At 40.6% G+C, this 13,095-nt stretch overlaps 1 protein-coding gene across 1 annotated transcript in view; it reads right to left on the bottom strand.

The window, feature by feature from the left end:
• Nucleotides 1–13,095, bottom strand: part of LOC119893064 (dynein heavy chain 6, axonemal-like) — a 49,520-nt gene that overhangs the window by 22,991 nt on the left and 13,434 nt on the right. The window contains 9 exon segments of the mRNA XM_038704991.1: nucleotides 96–236; nucleotides 1,640–1,792; nucleotides 1,893–2,124; nucleotides 6,482–6,636; nucleotides 6,751–6,824; nucleotides 6,989–7,135; nucleotides 9,470–9,641; nucleotides 9,975–10,106; nucleotides 12,687–12,844. Of these exon segments, the coding sequence (XP_038560919.1) occupies nucleotides 96–236; nucleotides 1,640–1,792; nucleotides 1,893–2,124; nucleotides 6,482–6,636; nucleotides 6,751–6,824; nucleotides 6,989–7,135; nucleotides 9,470–9,641; nucleotides 9,975–10,106; nucleotides 12,687–12,844 (1,364 nt within the window).

Below are 13,095 nucleotides of genomic sequence, written 5' to 3'. Positions count from 1 at the left end.
TTTCTATACATAATATAAGATAATAATATAAAATCAAAGTGAGTAATCATATCTGACTGGACATGGTCAGAAAAAGGAGAGCTAGCTCAGCATACCTGCACGAACCAGTCAATGGTGCAGCAGTTGACCAATGAGGGAAACATACGACAGCGGGACCTGAAGGCATCGCCCACGGGACTCATACACAGCACAATGTGAAGCTTCTCCCGTACACGAGAGATGAAAAACTGAAACCCCTGAAGACCAAACACATGTAGAGATTCTAAACTTCTGGAAGTTCGGTCTCAGCTGGCACATAAGATTATAGCCTAATATATTCTTACAGCTCACTTGGGAGTGCTCATTTAAAAGAGGTGGTATTGTACTTTTTGTGTTTTTCCCTCTCCTTTTTTGTGTCTAATAGGTTTGCAAAGTGAAAAAGCCCAAAGTCAGGCCCAAAGGGAGTTCCCATCTCCCACAGAAAACACTGCTCTGAACTGCCTGAAAACAGCTTGTTTGTAGTCCAGCTGCTTTCCTTTGATCCCTGTGACGACACAGCAAAATGCGGCTAGTCCGACACGCCCTCAAAAACACAGGTGGAAGGTTGAATCCGCGTTAACCAACTGCACATAAGGTCCACTGTAAAAAAAAAGAGCCAGCCAAGAGGGGTGATAATCCGAGACAGAATTTAATTTTCCATGATTAATCTACAAATAAAAAACTTGAATATTCTCCGACATTATAGTCACACATTTATGAGAGAAGCTGCAACATCAAACACACACGTCTACCGTGTAGTATGCATGCACAAAATTTTGCCATTGGATTTAGCATTGAGGAAATACTCCTGAGTTTAGCCCACAATCACTATCATGCGCTTTAGAGACTTTGCCTTGGATTGGGCGTATTCAGAGGGAAAACAGAGTGATTTTTGATTTTTTATGACATTAATTTCAGGGAATTTTTTTCTTCTTGTAAATTTCACACTTTCATCTAGGATTTTTTTTCTCGGTTATTAACCCCCGACCCTAAAACCCTAAATCTAAATATGTGAAAACACTTAGGAGAATTCAATTATAGACTACAGATGGGCTACATCTAAGAAACTATCCCGGTAATTAATTAAGATTCTGGCTTCATATTTAGACAGACATGATAATGGTAAGAAAGTGAAATTTCCCCAAATGTTAAACTATTCCTTTCCGTACATCACACATATTTATTGATTAGAAATAGACACACACATTAGTTAGGTATATAATTGCCATCATCATAGGTTCTAGGTAGAGTCTGGACATTCAAAGTTCTGAAGTCTTCACCAAAATTCCTCACATCATCTTCCAACATCACATCTCACTGAAGAAATATTGGTATTATTTGTCACAGAGAACTCAGTTTTAATCAACAAATGAAAACAATGTTCAACAGAGAAGACCATCTCTAAAATGAGATCGGTTTCATCTGTAACTACGTAGAAATCAGTTTAAATAACACATTTTGTTGCTGACTGTGTAGGTATTGTTTGTGTGTGTCAAGAAAAAAGTCTGTCTCACTGACACTCACAGAATTTTTGCAACTTTCCAATCATTTGCTCATGTTGTAGATATATACAGTGCTGCATTTTTACTTTTCTACAGGAAGTGTTTGTGTCTGTGTATACCTCGTCCCTGTTCTCTTCACTGATTCCAGCCTCTTTGGCTTTAGGGCGGGTGGCAGCTAGTATGTGTTCCAGCTCATCTTTCTCAAAGAGGTTGGGCACCTCGCCAGAGTTCAGCATGTTGTTGATATCCTCCAAAAACTCTTCCACCACAATCTACAAGAGGATATATAATTGGATGTGCAAAAACAAAAGAACAATCAGCAGGCTTCCAAATGTTTATCAGTTTCACGTCATCGGAGATCTTCCATCATACCTGAGTATCCGTAAAGAGGAAGACCATATCTTTGGCCTCCACACCAGCCATCTTGTAGAGCCTCCTCAAGTCCTCATGGAAGCTGTCATAGTTATAGCCTCGGCTCAGTTCAATCTCGAAGCAACGGTACCCACACATGTGAGCTGCCAACCGAGTGAGTGACTGCTTGCCTGTACCTCCCACCCCCACTAGCAGGGCATTGCCTCTCTCCTGGCGAATCATACGGGCAATCCTAGAAGGAAAGAAAGAAAAAAATAAATTGAATGTTGTGGTTATACAGGTGACAAGTTCCATGCCATGTGAGTTTATTGAGACCTACCTGCTCACTAATCATCTTTACTGGTAAAGAACAAACGTGTGCAGAGAGATATGCCTTGATACAACACTGGTGTTTGCCAATGGCGCAGTATTTTCCTGCTATTTAAAAGGCACATTACTCAGATAGTATGATGCACCTGCATAAGTGGGTTCTAATGATGAGCGCAGTTTTATCTGTGGGTCGGGTGGGTTTGGTCATAAAAATTGATGTTCAGATTAATAGTAGGTGGGAAAAAATATTGTGGAGAGTCTCTCCATCAAGAGAGACTCTGCGCGCATTTCTGCATGTGGCACAGCAGTGTAACTTCGTTGTCATGGTTTGGGGATTTCTGATCTTATTTTGGGGTTTCTGGTTAATAGTTTATTGTTTTCCTTTTAGGTTTTACATGTATTCTGTGTTTTGTTTTTTTCATCCTGGTCCATTGCCATTTGTTCTGGTTTTATCAGTCTGTTGTGTCCGTGTCCTTATCTGTTTCTGCATTCTAGTCTTGGTATGTTCAGGCGTCCATCTCACGTACACCTACAGTCTATGAGTGTCCTGTCTGTTAACTCCATGTGTCTGCGTCTGGCCTTGTTTCCTGTTTTATTCTGAAGTTTTCTGCATTTGCTGTCTGTGTCTAGTTTTGCTTCCTATTCTTTTCGTGCCTGCAAGTAATAATAATAATAATAATAATAATCCTTATTTGTAGAGCACTTTTCAAAAACAAGTTACAAAGTGCTTTAACAAGTGTAAAGAATAATACAAAAAAGATAAGAGCATGAAAATTTAATATAAAATTAGTAAATACAATAAAATAAAAGGGATAAAATAAAGTCAAATAAGATCGGGAAAAGCTCTCCTATAAAAGTATGTTTTAAGAAGGGACTTAAAAGAGTTCACCGACTCAGCCGACCTGATTTCCTCGGGCAGGGTGTTCTAGAGCCTCGGGGCCCTGACAGCAAACGCTCTGTCCCCTTTAGTTTTCAGTCGAGACTCTGGAACAGACAACAGACCTCTGCCCGAGGATTTCAAGGTACGTGCTGGTGCGTATGGGACTAAAAGGTCAGAAATATAACAAGGCGAGAGGACATGAAGAGCTTTAAAAGTGATCAATAGAATTTTAAAGTCAATTCTAAAACATACTGGGAGCCAGTGTAATGAAGCTAAAATAGGAGTAATGTGGTCATATTTCTTTGTTCTGGTTAAAAGCCTGGCAGCTGAGTTCTGGACAGTCTGGAGTCGATCAATAGATTTTTGGGTTAAACAGGTGAAAAGGCTGTTGCAATAATCCAGGCGTGATGAGATGAAGGCGTGTAAAATGGTCTCGGTGTCCTTAAAAGTTAACATAGATCGAATTTTAGCTATATTTCTAAGTTGATAAAAACATGATTGAACAAGCTTTGTAGTGTGCTGCTCGAAATTTAAATTACTATCAAACCAAACACCAAGGTTCTTTGCCACAGGCTTAATGTGATTTACTAGGGAACCAGCAGATGGCAGTATTTGATTTGCCATCTGCTGAGACCCGATGACCAGGATTTCTGTTTTGTCTGAGTTCAGCTGGAGGAAATTATTTGACATCCATTTTTTAACTTCACAAAGGCAGTTGTTAAGTGAACTCAGCATTCCAGGGTCTGTGGATCTGACGGGCAAGTATATTTGTGTGTCATCAGCATAAATATGAAAAGAAATGCCATGTTTATGGATAATATGTCCAAGGGGAAGCAGATACAAGGAAAACAAAATGGGTCCTAAGACCGACCCCTGAGGCACACCATATTTAACTGGACAGAATGAGGAGACATAGTTGTTTACAGACACGCAAAACTTCCTATTTGACAGGTAGGATGAAAACCATTCTAGAGCAGTACCAGAGATCCCCACCCAGTGCCTCAGTCTGTCTAACATGATGTTGTGATCAATGGTGTCAAAAGCAGCGCTAAGGTCCAGGAGTACCAGGACTGAGCACATACCTTCATCAGCAGACATTAAAAGGTCATTGGTGACTTTAAGCAGGGCAGTCTCAGTGCTGTGGTACTTCCTAAAACCGGACTGAAACTTTTCAAATAATTTGTTATTTTCCAGCACAGTGAGCAGCTGTTTGGACACAATTCTTTCTAGAATCTTTGCAATAAAAGGCAGTTTTGAAATTGGTCTAAAATTATGTGGGAGGGAGGGATCTAAACCAGGTTTCTTTAAAAGTGGGTTCACGCAAGCTGTTTTAAAATAATCAGGGACACAACCAGTAGATAGGGAGCTGTTGAAAACAGAGATCAAATGGGGCCCAACAGAATCTATTACTTTCAGTAAAAATTTTGTAGGTATTATATCAAGTGGGCTGGAGGACACTCTCATTTGTGATACTGTTTTTAAAAGCTCAGACAAGTCGATGGGATAAAACTGGTTAAAACTCTGTTGTTGCTGGTGAGGGACCTCTGAGTAAGAGTCCACAGGGGTAATAGAGGCTCTGATTGACACCACCTTATTGGTAAAATAAGATAAAAACAATTCACAGTCATCATTACTTCCAGCTGAGGCACAAGGAGGGATTGGGTTTACCAGCTGATCCACAGTCTTAAACAGAAACCTGGGATTGTGTTTATGTGTAGTAATGAGTTCGGAAAAATAGTGTGTTCTCGCATCCTTAACCATTTTATTGTAGTTAATTAATAAATCCTTCAGACTGAGGTAATGGACTTGGAGACTGGATTTTTTCCATCTGCGCTCTGCTTTCCTGCATTCCCTTTTGAGGCTGCGAATGCTGTCATTTATCCAGGGTTGCTTACTAGCTTTAGACGTAGGCCTAACCTTTAGAGGAGCAGTAATATTTAGTGACGACAAGCAGATATGATTGAAGTGATTGACCAGATTATTGGTGTTGGAATCAGACAGGTGTTGGCTTTGGCTCTGAAAGAATGCGCAAAACTTTGAAACACTTTGTTCATTAAAGATGCGACAACACACGGAGCTTGGTGAGGCAGCATGAGTAACAGGCGAATCGCAGCTAAAAACAATACATCTGTGGTCAGATATGGTCATGTCCACTAATTCCACAGAGGAAATGCTGACACCCAGGGTAAAAACCAAGTCCAGTGTATGACCACGGTTATGTGTTTGCCCTTTGACATGTTGTTTGAAGTTAAAAGAAGTGGCCATATTTAAAAGGTCAGTTGCATTAACATTGTTGGGGTCATCAACATGAATATTAAAATCGCCACAAAGAACAATTCTGTCATAATTTAAAACCAGAGTAGATAAAAATTCAGGAAGTTCTGATAAAAATCCTCCAGGCGGTTTTGGGGGGCGATAAATTATAACAAATATGATAGGTTGCAGCCCTCCAACTTTAAGAGTGAGAACTTCAAAGGAGTTAAATTCATCACAGCGTACTTGATGACATTTAAAATTTTTCCTATACACGCTCACTAGCCCACCACCACGACCACTGACCCTCGGTTGACTAAAACAATCATATTGAGGCGGACACAGTTCAGCTAGCTGGCTATAGTCATTCATTTGCAACCAGGATTCAGTTAAAAACATAAAATCTAGATTTGCAGACAAGATAAAATCATTTAAGATAAAAGTCTTACTTGAAAGTGATCTCACATTGAAGAGAGCCATTTTAAATGAGTTTGTTCTGGGTGCTGGAGTTGGTGCAGTTGTCCTAATCCTTAAGAGATTACTATTATTTCTGTGTTGGATGTGCACATTTCGGTTTACTGGTCTATGCGTGATGATGACAGGAATAGAAGTCTGTGGAACAGTGCTGGGAGCAGACGGCTTTACATGCCAGCAGGTGGAGACAGTTGTTTGTGGCAGTGAGCCAGAGATCTGTTCAGTGAGCGGTGGTGTGTCCAGGTGTGCTGCATGAATGATTAGTCATTCACGTAAGACATGTGTGGACCGCACCACATGCTGTATGTGCGCAGTAAGTAAGCCTGTGTTCCTCAGTTTGTTCCTGTTAATAAAATATCACCTACTTCATCTGCCTGCTCCTGTGTCCTCTACCTGTCATTGATCATTTAAAAGTCCAGGCACACCGACAAGATCAGCCAGGAATGTTCTGCGTTCTGTCACTGTTAACAAAGACTCCAGTCTGCAATGTAGTTCATACACTGATAAACCACAAAACTGTACATACATTTCTGTACGTACCACTCTGGCTCGTCCACATGAGCTTTCTATCTCTCTTTGCTGAGTGTCTGCATCACACTTTTTTTATCAATTGATGGATTTTATAACGTGCCATTCGTCTGCCATTTAAATAGCAATGTTCGAATGTACACACCTGGAGACATGCTCAATGGCGTCCTGGAAGAAAACCAGCTTGGTCTCCTTGGAGAAGGTCATGTTGTAATCATCGAGGTAGTCCTGGAGAATAGCCTGAATCTTATCCATGTCTGTCAGATCCTCATACACACGATCTTGTTTCTCTGCCCCCACCTACAGGGATTATTACATGGACAGCAAAGCGAATAAATACATTTGAGCTATTTCAGTGTAAACATAAATCTAATGTTTTCTGAATTTATAAAGCATTCTCTCTAAGAATCTGACCTTGATGAAGTCCCCAAATATAATGGGCTGAGTCATAAAGTATGAGGGCTCCAAGTTAATGCTAAAATACTTGCCTGGCAGAATGAGAGAGGGTCAAAAAGACGAGTATTCTTAAACCAGTAAAGATGCAAAATAAGTGGAAAATTGGTAGAACAACACTTGGTAGTCCGATGTGCAGGATTCAACCAGTTTGTGCACTTAACAAAGTGAACCATCGGGACGGGGACAGAGTTCTTACTGGCCATATCACTGATGATGGTGTTGAAATAGGTCTTATCTTGGTTGTTGATGAGTCGGTCGTGGAACACTCGCTGACATTCGTGGCAGAAGAGACGGAAGATCTGGTTCTTGTCTCTCACTTGACTCGGCTCACACTGCAGCATACCTGGATATCCAGAGAGGGGAAGATGGATTGAAATTTAGCCACACTAACTTTAAATTATGTGTGTCTTTCTGTGTATACAGTAATATGTGTGTGTGTGTGTGTGTGTGTGTTTTAGACATCCTGTGTGAAACAAGGGGCTTGGTGAAAAATACAGCCAGAAGTGTCTTTTCTGCTGCTCACATGCTCATGCTTCAAATCAAGAATGCGTGTGCATTCTAAAATATCACATGAGCAATTGTAGTACCTGTTATGGGTGATCAACTAAGAATTATTGCGTTGATGACAACAGGAGCAAACACAATGGAGGTAGCAGTATTTAACTGAGGGTTTTGCGTGTTTTAATGGTTTCTGCCATGAAGAGTCGGGAGGGAAAGCAGCCACTGCGTAAAAACCTTGGTTTGTTTCATTCAGAGCGCCAGTATGCAGAAATCGTATGTACCTGCCCATCCTGCCTAAGACTGCACTAAGCACTGCTTTGGCAAACCCCAGCAGAAACAGATGCAGTGTGCAGGAATGACCGAGACGCAAGGAAATGCAGGCAGGTCATGCTTCATCCAGCCAGAGGGAACAATCACAGACCGTCCGCACTGTGACCTGTCGCTCCGCGAACTCCTGGCTCTGGCCCCGTACTCCCCAACGCCACATTCCCTCTCCGATACCTACAGTGGGTTGTGTCGCTATTACGACCGGCGCGCTGAGAACAGCTGGTGATCGTTCCCTCTGGCTGGATGAATTTTACGTGTGATCCATGCACTACTGCAGCTGGGGGCTCTCCGCAGCGCCACACAACTTTCTAAATTCTTCCATCTCATGGAGAAAAGAAGTCAGGTCGAAACGAAATTTGCTTTATTGGCATGAATGTTAATACAACAGTATTGCCAAAGCTTCAAGGAAAATACAAAGAAATAATTCAATTCGTATAGTTCATCGAATAAATAAAATGAAATAATTTTATTTCTATATATTGGATATAGAATAATATTATCTAATATTGTTAATTTCTCTACGTGTTCTTTCATTACGGCTGTGTCTCCTTCTCACAACGATAACAGCAGCCATCTCTGCGCAACACTTGGTGGTTTGCACCTTCCTTTCAAACATATTAAATACAGATGCTGTTGCACTCACATGAAATTGCTGGTAGGCTTGTTAGATCACATTGTGTGTAGAAAATAAATGTATTTGCATAATATGCTAACTGCATATTCATTAAGGCAAAAGTAGTAAATGAACAACAGGTGCTATCTTGCACTTTTGAAAGAAAGCTTACGTGTTAAATTGCTGGTGATATCAAGTTTGCACACGTTTTTTACTCATGCAAACCTTCTAAATCTGGCCCGCTGTGTACAGAAAAACCATGTGATGCCAGCATAATAAGAAAGTGGGAAGAGTGGGTGGTTTATTACCCTCAACAACAGTTTCTATTGCTAAAGGGAGCTGTGTTTGAGTAATGCACTCCATTGTTTCCCACACATAGACTTCACTTGGGCTGGGCCACAAACATCGAGAGAGAGATGGAGGCGGGACAAGCAGCAGAGGTGTGTGAGTGTGGGGAAAAGGGAACTGAAGGGAAAGGAAGACGATTCAGTTAGTGAGTAAACAGTAAAATAACAATAAAATTAGGTAAAATTAAAATATTCAAATAAGAAATAAGCTACTAGAAATAGAAAACTCCACTAACAATGACCCGGCTACGCCACTGGCCAAGCTGACACTCTGTGGTAAACAATGCACTCTAGCTATGTTAAGCACGTGGTCGTAGAAGCCACTTGAGCTCATCTTTGTGCAATATGGATGTCTTCTGGGTAATGGAAGAGAGGACTGGAGAGAGAAAAGAAGGCAGATGGTGCAGACGATTTGGGAGCATGAGGATAAGACAGAGCTTATAAGTGTTGGTAATGTGGCCCCGGCTATGGAAGTACAATGATTTTGACTCTTTGTGTCTGTCAGTCTCTTTCAGCACAGCTACAGTTTAGTTTGTGCAGTCTAGGAAAATAGAGGGTGTATATGCTTCACATTAAAATGCATCTTTGGTGAACCAATCGCCTGTTCCTGGAAATGCAAATGCCACGCAAAAAACCAACCCACTGCTCATGTCAAGTCCTAAGTGTCAATTCAAAATGCATTTTAAGGGCTGCAAGCAGAAACATATCTGAGTACAAGATAGTACACATAAGTGGCACGCCCATGTGGTGCTACAATTCACCTAGTGAGCAGTATTTAGAAAGAAACCGCATGCAAGCCCAGCTCCTTAACTGAGTTTGGGGCTGTTAGTAGTTAGGGTTCTGTCCTGGGTGTCCAACGGGCTGATCCTAATGTGTGCTCATGGCTCACCTTGCACACACTTGGAGAGGTCCCGGAGATTGAAGACATAGTGGGACTTAGGTGGAGTGGGCAGCAGATCCACACTCAAACGGTCATAAATCTCAACAGCAGCATCCACAATCTGACCGGCACAGTCCTTCACCGCCTGGGAAAACTCACTAAGGAAACCATTCAGGATGGCCTGAAAGAGATAATAACAAGCATGAAAGAAGAAATAAAGTGTGATTAAAGAATATGAATAGTGGGGAGTGGGGTGAAATGGAGAAATGAGAAAGAGTAAGAGCTGGATATCCTAGAGAAGTACATGAACATTACGCCTTTGCCACATAATAACGTTTCTGAACTGTGATTCAAAAGTGATTTATGATGAGTAAAGTTTTTCAGCAATGCGTAACGTCTAAGGAAAAGCACCTGTCTGTTAATAGGTGTGTGGCTTCTTATCGATCCAGATATGTGGTAAGGTACCACAATTCTTTGTTTTGACACATGTGTTTGAGAGTGTGCGTCTCCTCACTTTGAAGATCCGCTTGAGGCTGTGTTCCGAAGGTGTGGGAAGACACAGCATGCTGAAGTGGCGGGTGAACCGGGGGGTCACTGGATTGCGCCCTCCTCCTGGAGGAGCACACGCTCCAGCAATGGTCATTTCCTGGGGGACAGGCAGAATGTAGGAAGAGTAGAAATGAAAGACGGTTTGCCAAAATTCAAAAGAGAGGAATAGCAAGAAAAGCTAAACAACTCCCATTAGAAACTTCATCAAGTGTCTCCAGTTACAAAACTGAAATGGGATTAGAATCCTGCAGGACCAAACACCATCCATCCATTCATCGTCAACCGCTTATCCTGCGTACAGGGTCGCGGGGGGGCTGGAGTCAATCCCAGCTGACATCGGGTGCATGACCAAACACACATGTTGAAGGTGTGGGAAAATATTAGGGCTGCAAGTAACAATTATTTTCACCTGTTATCTTCTCTATTAATCATTTCAGTTAGTGTATAAAGTGAACCAGAACCCAAGGTGACATCTTGATGTCACTTGCTTTGTCCAACAGACAACGATTCACGATCATATAAAATATAGAAAATCAGCACATCCTCACATTTGAGAAGTTGGAACCAGAGAATGCTTAAAAAATTATCTAAGTCATTATAAGACCATCAGAACTTTCAATCTACTAATCAGTTGGTTGACTAATTGTTTCAGCACAAGATAAGCATCTAGCTGGAAATAATTCTTTACATGACGACAACTTATCAATGCAAATTCTAGCAAACTGCATGTATGCAAATACAGTACAGAAAAAAGTTAAGTTTCAGATTAGCTTGTCTGTCTCGCTTCAATCTGATCTGTAAACTACAAGAATATGTCTACTGCTTTTAAGTCGGACATTTCAGCATCTGAAACGCTGTAGATAGTTAAATAACTGTATTAGCTTTTCTTAAGATTCCAAAAATCCACTAGGTCAATATGCATATTTTTTCTCTCCTGAGGGAAAAAATTGAGACACATGTTGGCAGTGAAAGTAAGATTCTCCATTTGAGCTGGTGGTAGTGGAATACCACACCACAGGGAGATACAGAAATGGTCAGACTGCAAAATGCATTCCCTCTGTCTCTAACTGCCTCGTGCTGCACTGACTGTGGCTTTAATAGGTAGAAACACAAATGTTAAGCCATGGACTTTTTATTCTGAACTTGATATATAGTATATCCTAACTTAAACTTTAATCTAAAAAAGTACCACACAGGGAGATTACAACAGTTAATTTTTGTTTCCAGATGAGAATCACGTACACACTTCCTCCCTGAATATAACTCTTTCTTCTCCAATAAAAACAGATAACTCTGCATTAATGTACTTACATTTATACACCCTCACCAGCCATTTCCAACCTGTTCAATTGCTTGTTGACGCTGATACCTAATCAGCCAATCACATGGCAGCAACTCAATGCATTTAGGCACTTAGCCGTGGTCAAGACAACTTGCTGAAGTTCAAACCGAGCATCAGAATGGGGAAGAAAGGGGATTTAAGTGACTTTGAACGTGGCTTGGTTGTTGGTGCCAGACGGGCTGGTCTGAGTATTTCAGAAACTGCTGATCTACTGGGATTTTCACGCACAACCATCTCTAGGATTCACAGAGAATGGTCCGATAAAGATAAAGAAATATCCAGTGAGCAGCAGTTGTGTGGACAAAAATGCCTTGTTGTGGATATTTTCTTGGCATACTTTTGGGCCCCTCAGTACCAATTGAGCAACATGACAACCTACCTGTGTATTGTTGCTGACCATGTCCATCCCTTTATGATCACCGGTAGAGTTTTGCAATATAAACATCTAAAAACAGAGGCGCAGGCTCTGTTTGAAACTGTGAGCTGCACTTTATCGGAGGTGCTGAAGTTTAACACATGCTGAAACACAGGAGCTATTAAAGTCAAGGACTTTATAATTGAATTAAAATGAACTAATTTATCATTGAGGTAAAAAGGTGCCACAATCACATTTAAAGAGGTTACTTCCCTAAACAAAGACTCAAAAGAGGAGGGAAGACTAAATCATGTCTGCATGTGTGCTGACTCAGCAGGAGAAACATATCTGAAAGAATTTCAGAAGGCCTGAGAGCTGGACTGCATTATATTGTTATATTTTGAATTGTTGCCTGCCACGTGAATTTTGTGTTTCCTTTTACATAAATAAAAACATCTCCGCCATAAATTGGTGCTGAAGAATTCACCAGAATGCAGGAAATTAACTGTTTAATGCTCAAAATGTTCATATATTGATCTGCATTCGATTTCTCTTCCTGAAGAACCTTGAACTGTCTTTGACCTTGAAACTGAAACTTGTGAATTAAAATTGATGTGAGAGAAGTGAATTTGAATAGAGAGAACTGAAAGTGAAAGTACATAAAGAGTTGAATTTTTAGTGAGGCTTAAATACAGTTTCAGTATTACAATATTACATTCAGTTTCAAGTTTATTGGAATTCAGTTTCAAACTACTAAATAAAATTTCAAATTATTCTATTCAGATTCAGTTTTTTAATACAACTATTCAAGTTAAACAATACAAATTCAAACTATTCTATTCAAATTCAGATACTACTACTGATCAGCCCATACGTGAGGACATTTAGGGCTGGAAACTAACTTTTGTATGTACATATATAATCACTTTTGTCGAATGCACCAATAGGATGTAGCTCATCTTACATGTATACATTTATACCTGGATCTCCTTCCAGAAGAACTTGTTTCTGTCATAGAAGCCAGAAAAGTCCTGGAACTGACGCAGGAGTTCTATAGGGGGCTGAGAGCCATAACTGTCCAGCTTAGGCATATTCAGGTCATCCACAAAGACCACTAACTTCTTGTTACCAGGAGCACCTACAGGGAGAGAAAAGGTAAAGGATGAAGAGAGAGGGAGAAATGGGTACACAGTGACATATGGACAAGGTGGCAATATGTAGGTGGACTGTAAAAGCAGAATAGTGAAGGTTAACTGTATGAACAGATGGCTTGATGAATGGTCTCATCAAGGACCATAGCAGTGGTTTTGCATGTTTTAGCCTACTACACATTACTGCCAACCATTTTTTTTAAAGATTACCCTTATGTTGCAATATGACTGTATGACA

The sequence above is a fragment of the Micropterus salmoides genome, unplaced genomic scaffold, assembly GCF_014851395.1.
Source record: "Micropterus salmoides isolate LMB-PRFRI ecotype aquatic unplaced genomic scaffold, ASM1485139v1 Ms_hic_scaffold_8, whole genome shotgun sequence".
NCBI classification, from domain to species: Eukaryota; Metazoa; Chordata; class Actinopteri; order Centrarchiformes; family Centrarchidae; genus Micropterus; species Micropterus salmoides.
The sequence above is the reverse complement of the archived record's forward strand: the minus strand, read 5'-3'. Positions and strand labels throughout refer to the sequence as shown.